We start from the raw sequence: 11,627 nt of genomic DNA, 5'->3' as shown, positions 1-11,627 counted from the left end.
CAGATCTAGAGGGTATTATGCTAAGTAAAATAAGTCATGCAGAGAAAGACAAATATTATATGGTTTCACTAAAAGTGGAATTAAAAAATAAACAAGCAAAACAAAAACGACTCAGAAACAGAGAGCAAAGGAGTGGTTACTAGAAGGGATGGGGAGGGAGGATGGGTGAAAAGGGGAAGAGAAATACGGTCAATGATATTATGATTTTACAATCATTATGACAGATGGTTACTAAAATTAGTGAAGTGATCACAATGTAAGGTATAAAAATGTCTAATCACTTTATCGTACCTCCGAAAGTAATATAAACAATGTATGATTGTACACAGACTATACTTAAAGAATTAAATTATAAAAAAACACTAAAGCCTTTTGTTCTACAAAAGGCCTTATCTATAAGATGAAAAGGCAAGGTACAGACTGGGAGAAAATATTTGCAAACTATCTACCCGAGGACTTATATCTAGATAGAATATACACAAAGCTCTAAAACCTCAACAATAAGAAAATTATCCAATCAGAAATTGGGCAAAAAAATGAAGAAAAATTTCATAGAAGAGAATATAGCCATTAGAGAACACAAATTAACACCAAAATGAGTATCAATACACACCCTATCAGAATGGCTAAAATAAAAAATAGCGATAATGTCAATGTTGGCAAGTTTATACAGAAACTGAATCACCTTTACAATACTGGTGAGAGTGGAAATGGTAAACCCACTCTGGAAAAGAATATGATGGTTTCTTACAAAACTATCTATGTGCTTACAGTATGACCTCATATTACACTCCTGGGCAATTAACCCAGAAAAATGGAAATTGATGTCACACAAAAATCCAGAGATTAATATGTATAGCAGCTTTATAACGGCCAAAAACTGGAAGCAACTCAAATGTCCTTCGATGAGTAAGTGCTTAAACAAACTGGGGCAACCATACCATTAACTACTACTCAGCAATCAAAATGTACAAGCCACTGATATATACAACAACGGGGAGGGATCTCAAGGCAATTATACTGAGTGAAAAGCCAATCTCTAAAGGCTACATCCTGGTTCGATTATATAAAGTCTGATTCCATTTACATAACATTGTTGAAATGACAAAATTATAGAGATGTATATATCGTAATTACCAAATAAAAGGGGTGCAGGAGGGAGGGAGGTGGCTGTGGCTATAAAAAGGTAGCAAGAGCCTACAACTGTTTCTTTTAAATCAACACAGAAAATTCTACTTAAATCTGACTATTTCTTAAGGCTATTTTCCCATTTTATCGCATAGATATATTTTTGAAGACATTTTTTAATGTTGAAAGTGAATTTTCAAGTTTAAGTTCAACAGGCCTCTAAGTCTTCATTTATTGTTAGAATAAGTGTCTTGTCTTATTAAAAGATATTCAATCTTTATGTCAGCTATGTGTAAAAATTAAAAAGAAAATTTATTAGATCAAAGCTAATGTTTTATAAGTTGACAACAGTAACTTATAAAATTCTAGGCTTACCTGCCCAAAGCTCACAGCCATCATGGGTATATTATAACTGCAATTATATGAAGTCATGGTGACAGAATATTGGTTGGTTATACTTGATCCATTAATTTTGGTCCGATTCACCTGAAAGTGCTTTAAAAATATCCCTTTATTTGCTAATGCTGGAAGTCTTCTCTTTGGCATTTCTAAAGAACATAAAAATAATTGGGAAATAAAATTATATAGCTTCTACTGCTAAAAAATAAAAATCATCATCAAATAATACCCACATGTCATGGAATAAGCTGTTTAGAACTAAGTTTTAGAAAAAAGATTTTAAGGTAACTAGTTAGCAAATTTTCACTTCCAGAATATAAAGCTTTAAGTCTTTTGATATATGAGCTTCATCAGGTAAAACAAAAAATTGCTTAAATTGTTATTTAACAGTCACCAAACTCTGGGTTCCATGTAGCTTTCTGTGGGCTGGTTAGCTCTGCTCTGTTCTAGGTGCCCTGATGTGGTGCCCACCAGGATGTGTGCCCATGAGGGCAGAACTGGCATTGTCTAGTTCACTGCTCTTCCTTTAGTATCTGAAACAGTGCCTGCTACATGGTAGGTGCTAAATAAATGTTTAATGAACTGAAACATTTATCCTAGCACAAATCAGCTGTACATTACACTTGTTCTGCCAGTCATAACGTAGATCTGGTGATAGTGGATTCAGAAGGAGTGAGTAAAGTAGTAACGTTTAATTTTTTTTTACCAGTTGACTCATAACCTTGCACTTGAAAATAGTTCCAAAGGAAAAGATTCCAAAACTCCTCTGAAAAGTCGGAAGTCACTTTTTAAGGTGACTGGAGTTAGGGTGAATTTTTTTAAAATCACAGTTTAATTTAAATTATTTTATTACCACAGCTTATATATATGAGTCTACTAACATTACTAGAAAAACAATGCTAAGACTACTAGAAAAAAAGTTTTCATTTATCACATTACTAATCATCACTGTCAAGTCCATGGAAAGGTTCGGCTCAGTCTTACCAAACAGATGTCAATGTCAACATTAACAACGACAGTGTCAACAGTTGCCTTTAGATCTCTAACCTGGTAGTTTGTTTCTCAAAAAATCAAACAAAACAAATTGAAAATACTTGCTACAGTTAATATATCTATAAACAGAATCCAGGACTATAAAGGCTAATTCTTGCTATAATGACAAAGTTTACATTAAGGATGCACTTATTCTTAGAATAATCACCTGGCCCTATTCATTAAAAAGTAATGATTTAAGTAATAATATTATTTTGCTAAAAGAATAACACAGATATTTACAGATGACTGTTTCTATCTAAACTGAAAAATATAAATAATTTTCATGGTAAGATTTTACTACAAAATAAATTTATATTAAGTAGATATGAAATTATACAACATACCATCCAGTATTGACATTGTAGATGTCTGTCCGATGTATACTATATCCACATAGAAGGACTGTGATCCTGATGCTTGCTGTAAACTAATTCTCTGAAGAGAAAAGTTAGTCCCAGTGTATTTGGTTTGTATGAGGTTCAGAAGGTCTATGCAAGTGTATGTCCAGCTGAAATATGTTTAAGTAGGTATATAGATCAGTAATGTAAACAAATATATTATAAAAAGCATTAAAATCTCAAAGAGTAAAAGGTCCTCCCCCCCCCCCCCCCACACACACACACACACACACACACCCCCCCCCCCCCCCCACACACAAGAACACCATCGAGTATACTTTATTAGCACAGAAAAGCAGCCATAACAAGGGACAGCAGGAAGAAACTTAACTCTGGCAGTAAACGATTTAATGTTGCATCCAAACGTAGTTTTTTTTTTTTTTTTTAAATTTGTAGCCTTGGCAGTAGCCACAGAAATGTAAAATCTTCTGTAACAACAGGTAAGGAAACCAAGGAGCATGCACCTTGGTGTAGAACACATAAACAAAAACAAGACACAAGAATGAAGTAAACTATATCAGGGAAAAAACAGTAAACTCAGCCCAATACTAAGAAGCAAAACTGGAACTCGCTATTACTTCCAAAAGAGCTCACTGGAGTTGCATTGTCTGCTGTCCTAAGTGGCAAAAAAAGGTGCTAAGTTATTTATAGCACAGTACCTTTTAATTGTGTAATTTAGATTCAGACTTTCCATTAAATATTAACTGCATTAGATTCCCATAAATTGCAATTAAGCAATTCAGCTATGAGAGTTTGTAACAAAGAGATAAATGCTGCCATCCAAATGACTAAATATAGTAAAATAATAATCTTTACATCAGCTACAACTGTCTAGGTTGTTTGGGCATTTTTTATTCTCATTTTCTTCATGGTTTGCAAACTCATCATGGGATCTACATCTGGTGTAACAAAGCTTAGAATACCAGTTTTAGAAAATTATAGCAGCACTACGATAAGTTAAAATGCTCTTTAAATTGATAAAGTTATATTATTCTAAAGTTTTAAAAACTACTACTTAGAAAATTAGAAATACTGAGCAGTTTACCATTGTTTTGTCTTTCAAATGGTCATGGGCGATGATGACACCAGACTAATTTTTATTTTCATAATCTATATATTTATTTTTGACACAACTATTTCTGGTAGGAAGCTTATATCCAGGGCAGGAAAACTGCAGTTTAACTCATGATGCTCATAATTTCTCAAAAACTAACAAACAAGAAATGAGTTTGTTTTATCTCCGTAGTCTATATACTATAGCATAATTAAAGTTTTCAAATTCAAAGTGTAACTTACTTGTTTCCATATACAAAATTATATGTAAACTGTATATCAGTGCTTCTAGTAATCTTGCTTTTGTCTTGGTATTTAAATTTTAGACCAATGTTATTAGCCAGGAATCCTTTGTATGCTAAGCATAACTACACAGAAAATATGAAAAAAAAAATCAGTAACGATACCCTACCATTAAATTGTTTTGTAACAATTCAAATTAATTCAATCCAATCCAGTATATATCTAGTAAGCATTTTCATAAAAAATGTATCAGAACACACAGAGGAATGATTAACTTCAGCCAATTAGGTGCAGAAGAATTAGGGAAGATTTTATAGAAGAGGAGGTGGAGTTGAAGTGACCTTACGATTAATGATTAATTCTCTATTGTTTTCTTAGATATGGCTTCCTTAAAAAATGAAAATAATTCACTCCTTATAGTCATAGAGCTATAGAAGAATTAAGTCTGGCTCTAACTGAACTATTCAGTGAATTTAAAAGTCCATTATACATAGAGAAAAGAGAGAAACATTCAAGTAGATTAATTGAGATGTGAATGTGGCTGAGAATTTAGAGATGGAGAAGTCACTGTAAAATAGTCATTAAATACCAATTTAATTGGTCTGCAACACCTTAAGAATGCTGAATATATTTAGAACTTTAAACTTTAGAACATATGCTACAATTTGAGAATTTTAAAACCAGAGACAGGGTTAGGGTAAAGCTATGATTGCTAGTCTTAAATACCTATCCTAAAACTGCCATCTCCTCTTCTCGTGATTTTTATTTCACTTTTCCCTGATTAGATACTTGAGAACACTCTATGATGGCTATTCATTTTTGTTTCTTCTGAATTAATGAAGGAATATCTAAAAAGTTATATTTATTTTAGTTTTTAAGTTTTTGTGCAAATAATTTTTTTCTGAAATTGTGAGATAAAGCAGAATACATGAGCGTGGTACTGCACATTATTTTAATTTCTTATTTCGCGAATTAGCAGAAGAGGAATTCACAAGCACCCAGAATGTGAACCGCAGTGCCTGTCCAATGTGACATGATTTCACATGACAGGCACTTTTCCGTATCTGAAAATTTCATGAAATTTTATTACCAAAGTATTTTACCAATTTAATTAACATGTCATTTTGCTGAGCTTACCTGATTATAAGAAAATAATAAAATGTCTCCATATGATAGTTGGTTTGGTTTAACATCTGCTGAGTCAAAAAGAACAGCTGGGTTTTTCAGGGAATAACGACCACAGTAAGCATCAGTTTCAGCTGTCTTCTGCCCTCTATTAATATCTTCCTACAGAAACGGCAGCATTTCAAATGACAACATAATTTACTGTCTGCTTTATTCCTCAACATTCCACACAAGTCCTTCAAATTCCAACTCAGATTCCATTGCTCCCCAACTGTAACTTGAAATGTCCTCTTTGAAATTCTAAAGCTCTCATCCTATATCACTCATTTGGATCCATAATCACATAATCCCTTGTGCCTGTATTAGATTATTTCCCATCTTATCTTTCCCTTATATTATAAGCTCCATAAAGATATTTAGTCCTTCCTTCTACAAACCTTTATTTAGTGTTCACTGTGTGCCAGGTTTTTGTAAGTTTGTTCATTTGTGTGCTTTTTGTTTAATTTTCATGGTTCAAGTGGTGAAGAACACTATTCCTAAACATAGAAACCTCCCAATTTGGGACAAAGGAACTAAGGATTATAAAAACAAAGCTGAAAGGAGGCCTCACATAAACCCACAGAAAAGCATCAAGAAAGATGACTCAGAGGAAGTGACATACGAGTTGTCTTTAAAGATAAACAAGAGTTATTTTTTAAAAGTGGGGGTTCAAGGGGCTTCAGAAAGAGGGTAAAATAAGTGCAAAGAAGCAAGGATCTGAGCGAGTAGTGCTGGGAAATGCAAATAGTCAAGGTAAGGTGGTGCGAAGAAAGTGTGTTGTAATGATGATGGGATAAAGTAGGAAAGGGATATAATGTAAATTACTTGTAATTCCCATGGCTGCAAGTACTCCATTCAGTATAGGAGAGCCCAGATACATGTAGATTTACTAAATTAAGTTGAAAACATAGCCTAAGATTTTCCCTTTTTTTACTAATAAATCTGTTCATATAAAGCATCGTGTGATATGTAGATTTTAAAGACTCATTTATTTCTAGAGTATTGAATTGAATTGAATATTTCTTATTCTGATAATATTCCCTTGGAAATGGTGATTATCTGGCTTCCTTAAGTCTAAATTTTCTTTACTGTATATCACAAAGATAAACCTTTATATCTCACAAAGAAATAGTCATTAGATATTATACTAATTGACCAGAGGGTCATCTCAAAATTTACTATACAATGCCCTACTATAAATTGTATTCTCTGAAGCCAGTGAAGAAAGGAGATATAATCTGCGTCCAAGTGAAGAGAACAAACAAAAAAACCTAGAGATATTACATTTTCCCATTTTGCCTCTTTTCTTTTGCTCAAGAAATTCATGTGTGGTATAAATACTGCTTTCGCAAATGGATCATTTTATAATGCAAAGAGATGCCAGAAGAAACCTTACCAAAAGATTAGATATGTAATTTGACTTTGAACAATAAAGGAATTAATGCTAGTTCCAAAAAGAAATGACAACATTCCAAACAATTATATGAATTCTTATTTGGTCAGTTTTGCAGTTCATTAAACATTCCATACCAGGTTAAAATCAGTTTCATAATCTCTGAAGTATTTCACAACATATCCTTCTTCAAAGTTTGCAATTTGCTGTGGACACTTAGCACTAACCATTTCTTCCACTGCTGCCTGAAACTAAAATAATAATATGAACTTTAGTAACTTCTTTTTCATGGAGAGTTAAAACATTAGTAATTCTACTGATAATTCTATGAATTAGTCATAGTCGAATTTCAACATAGTCATAAGATAATACACAAATTTTAGCCATAGTTATGAGATCATTTCCTAAATAATGCATGTAGTGTCCCGTGACTTTTTCAGGAGTTTTAATTTAGAATGACAACAGTTACATCCAATTGGCTAATGTTGGCTTACTTAATTAGTACTAAGGTAGACATATTTGTTTAACAGTTTTTTAAAGAGAGCAATGAGACAAACCTAAACGAATTAGCAGCCAATTAAACAGATTCCAAATGACTGGTTTTCCAAATTAACCCAAAAGTAACTGGGAAAAAATGGTACAATCCAACGCATTCTCTTTTTTCAAAAGGAGACATACAGATACTGAAAGCCTGTATTTAGGACTATTTAAAATATAATAAATAATTCTGGATTACATAGGAATCTATACACATTCACGAGGTCTCCTACAATTTCCACATCTATTTCTTTGGCAAAGAACAGATATAAATAGCGTTTAGAACTAAAGACCTGAGATGCCATATGATGTGTAATCATCAAACAAATATTAACCTAAACTCATTGCATAGGTAGTTGTCAAACTTCAGTACTCATAACAGTCTTTCTTTACGAACAGCTGCCCCGTATGGAGATACATTGGATCCTGTTGCCCTAGATCTAAGAAATCCCCTTTCATTCCCTGTCTTTGCAATATTTCCTCCCTTCTCTGCTCACTTTGGGTTGACTAACCCATCATGCCAAGTGGGAGAGTGTATTACAACTCTTTAAAGTGTTTTTGTTTGTTTGTTTGTTTGTTTTTATAGAAAGGTGATGCCTAAATAGCTTTCTGTTTAAAAAATTAACATAGAGCATACTTCAGCTTCTGATGACCATGGGATAAGAGGCTTAGACATGATCCCACCCCAGTTCAGAGTGAATGTGTCCAAGCTGGGTTTTCCTTTGGTTTGTTCTGTAATATCCAGTGTGACGTTATGCCCTTCAAATACTTCATAACCAAGCATATTAAAGTCTCCTGCAATCAAGTACCAAACAGAATTTTAAGTTAATTAACAAAAACATCAATAGATCCGTAGTAGATGCTCAAATTTAACAAAATTGGTTTTATCTTTCCATTATCACAAAAGAAAGATGATGGGAAACTGCAGATCTTCAAATTTGGGCAGATTTATGTATAGCAGAAATAGGAAAACAGCAGATAAACAGAAAGAGGTGCTGAGACCATGACGTAAAAATCAATGCGCAGTTGGATATTCCAAAAATTCTTTTAGTTTTGTGTCAGTACCACCATCTTAGGGTAAAGGGCTAGGCTGGGATGGTGCCATTTTTTTTTTTTTTTTTTTTAAGATAAGAATAGGGTACAGAGCTGCATTTCAGGAAATAGCCCCAAGCCTGTGAGGCCTGTTTATGCATTCCTACTTTGGGAGAAATAAGGCCTTTTCCTCAGATGTCTCTTTTTCTTTGGAGGATGTTTTACTAGTGGAATCTTATTGACCTTCTTTGTTGGGTGAAGTCTTAGAATTTTCCCAGTTATGATTTTGGTACCATATTTCTTAAGGTCTCTGCTGAAAGCCTTAAAATTTCTCCTTGATCTATAATTAAGTTACTGGGAGCACAAGGATAACCGTATCTTCATTTATACAGTATTTTAACAATCTAACTTGCGGGGAATTTTTAGAACTTCCATTCATGTTAAACATAACTCTTGACCCTCCCTTCAACAATCAAATAAATAATTTCATAAAATGAGACAAACACTGAAGTACATTTTACTTATATGAATTGAGAAAGAATGATTGCCCAAAGAAAAACACATGCATATTCAGGGACCTATTTCATGAGCTAAGCACCTTCAATATACACATTGGTTGCTAAATTTGGCTTTTAAGACTTGCAAATATAAAACATTAATAAATTAATAGCTATTATTTAAAAAAAAGGGTAGAGAGGTCAAATAATTTTGAAAAAAGTTACTTAAAACACAAGTGAACTTTTCTGTTTTTGTTTGTTTCTCACTGTCGAACTCCTCAGAGATTTACTATTCTAATAAGCTCCGTCAATCTTCAAAGAGAAGCTATTGTAAGCAGTGTTTCCAACAGAGATTTGACAACAGAATCCTTTCATCAGGCAAGACCTGGCCAGGCGAGTGTCTCCTGGGCAATACTGATTTACTTAAACTTCATTTCCATAATTAATATCTTCACTAATTTTTGCTAACTTATAAAGTAGGCTATTATACTGATAGCACATCTGTAGTGCGTATGTATAGTATATTTCTCATGCACTGAAGCTGTGCATTCCTGGAGATACAACTGAAATACAAATTACAATAGAAAAAATTAACCACTTAATATCTATGTTTCCTAAAATTGATCAAGGCTGTGAATCCAATTCTTTTCTTATCTCATTTATGGAGCGTTTATCTCTTTTAGTGGAGTTACACAGGATACAAAGTTTTTTCCTAAAAAAAACCTTTAGGGAAGTGCAAAGTGGAATACATGCTTACCTCTAGTTGATAAAAAAGTTATCATATAAACATAACTTTGGGGTTTTTTTGTTCTTATTACTTGAACTGAATCTGGTTTTAAAGACCAGAGGTCATTTAAGGCTGATTGTAGTATGACATCAGAAGCATCAGCAGGTAGCCAGACTTGGAAGAATTAAAAAAAAAAGAAGAGTTCAAATATTTCTGTATTGCCACAGCCAGCAATGAAATCATGTACCATAAAAATCATCACTTAATGAAACTGTGTTCTGAAATTGAATTAAGTTCAATAATATTGACAACTTAATTGGATTGTGGCCTCTTGAGGATAGGCTCTTATTTTACTGTTTTAATATTCCCATAATAATAAGCACTGTATTTGGCAAACAGGAAGCACTCATCAATATTTACTGACCGAAACAATTAATAGAAAAGCAAAAATTACTTTTTCAGGATTTATTATAAAATATGGAAAAACAATGTTTTTATTAACAAATAATTAGTGTCTCATGGGTCTATTACTTAATTTGAAAAATTGAAAGAAATGTTTTACTTCTCTGTAATGATGAATTTAATTCCAATTAACTTATACCTGTGAGTCACAGATATATAAAATCCTTGTATACATTTAGATATACACTTATCAGGATCCCTATAGAGGAAAATGATAGGATATATCATGGTTTTATTAGTGCTATTTTCTATCTCAGTCTGAAGGTTTTTCTCCATACTTTTCTGCTTTTTTTGTCTAGCATAATATTAAAACTATATTTTCCAGGCAGCAGAATTTGACTATAGCAAATATCTCTCAATAATTATATGTATATATAAAAAGAAATAAAATCTTCCTTATTATTTATCACTTACCAGTTTTTTCCTTGTCGTAAATTAATCTATATTGGTGAAGTGAACATGAATTAACTTCTATACATGGGCTGGTCACTGTGACCTTCTGAACTTCCTTAGTTGCATTAGTTGTTTCCCAGTTTTCCAATGTTATAACCTATTTCTCAATTAAAAAAATATTTTTTTATTATCTAGAAAAACACATTTTAAAAGCATCATAATTCGGTTAGTCAATGCTTTTTTATTACTCTATTTTATAGTTTTGTCTTAGGTAACAGCCTCTTTATTTATAATACAGATGCTCCAGGCCGTAATTCAATAATTTTCTATGACTGCTTTCACCCAAACAGTACTTTACCTAGCAAAATGAATAACCAAATAGAACTCCTATCTTTGAACATTTACTTTCTATAAAGTGGATCTATAGTCATAGCAAACCTGTACTTCTTGGACAACTGTTGACTGGGATTGGATAACTTGTTCTTCATTTATTGCATCTTCTGTTTGTTGTTCAGAATAGACATTTTTATACTGGTAGAGTCCAACATCAACAAAAGCACTTAGTCGATACTCTTGTAGCAAGATTTCAATGTAATATCTGGAAAATAGAATAACTAATAAATATAACTTTTCTTTCCAGAGCACTTGTTATGATTTTTTTAATGCTATATAAAATACCTGCCTGTTAAATAATCGATATTGTAGTATCTCTGATTTTAAATATTAAAATATTAAAAGTTTTATAGTAGCTTACTAAAACAAAATGAATTATATAAGCTAGTTGCATTAGTCGAGAGTTGTTCCCATTCATAACTAATTCATTCGGTTTTCTCAAAAATATTTATTGAAAAAGATACTATCTCCTATCCTCAAGGAGCTTAAGACAAAATTACATTGTAGTTTATAATACAAAATCTCTGGCATAAAACAAAGAGGACATGCAGAGGTTAAATACTTTAACATGTATAAGAAAATGACAAGTAGACTTAGACCTGTCACACATTTTGTACCTGAGTGGTTGTTTGTGTCAGAGATGAAAAGTTTCTACTCTCAGGTTCCTTAAATATTAGCTCCACTTGTAACTTGGGAAATAAAACATTGCTTCAAGAAAACTTTACTAATTAGATTGACTATGTATGGCCCTCCAACAGGTGGATGGGATTCAT

At 32.5% G+C, this 11,627-nt stretch overlaps 1 protein-coding gene across 1 annotated transcript in view; it reads right to left on the bottom strand.

Moving 5' to 3' along the window:
- The window catches only part of LOC105292249 (fibrocystin-L-like), a gene marked incomplete at its 5' end in the record, with an annotated part of 117,123 nt that overhangs the window by 98,051 nt on the left and 7,445 nt on the right, over positions 1–11,627 (bottom strand). Inside the window, 9 exons of the mRNA XM_023530776.1 lie at positions 1,504–1,676; positions 2,907–3,070; positions 4,257–4,381; positions 5,394–5,543; positions 6,951–7,064; positions 7,988–8,145; positions 9,637–9,780; positions 10,483–10,618; positions 10,900–11,059. Coding sequence (XP_023386544.1) covers positions 1,504–1,676; positions 2,907–3,070; positions 4,257–4,381; positions 5,394–5,543; positions 6,951–7,064; positions 7,988–8,145; positions 9,637–9,780; positions 10,483–10,618; positions 10,900–11,059 — 1,324 coding nt within the window. The remainder of the gene's footprint in view (positions 1–1,503; positions 1,677–2,906; positions 3,071–4,256; positions 4,382–5,393; positions 5,544–6,950; positions 7,065–7,987; positions 8,146–9,636; positions 9,781–10,482; positions 10,619–10,899; positions 11,060–11,627) is intronic.

The sequence above is a fragment of the Pteropus vampyrus genome, unplaced genomic scaffold (assembly GCF_000151845.1).
Source record: "Pteropus vampyrus isolate Shadow unplaced genomic scaffold, Pvam_2.0 Scaffold54, whole genome shotgun sequence".
Classification (NCBI taxonomy): Eukaryota; Metazoa; Chordata; class Mammalia; order Chiroptera; family Pteropodidae; genus Pteropus; species Pteropus vampyrus.
This window is presented reverse-complemented; position numbering and strand designations above follow the sequence as displayed.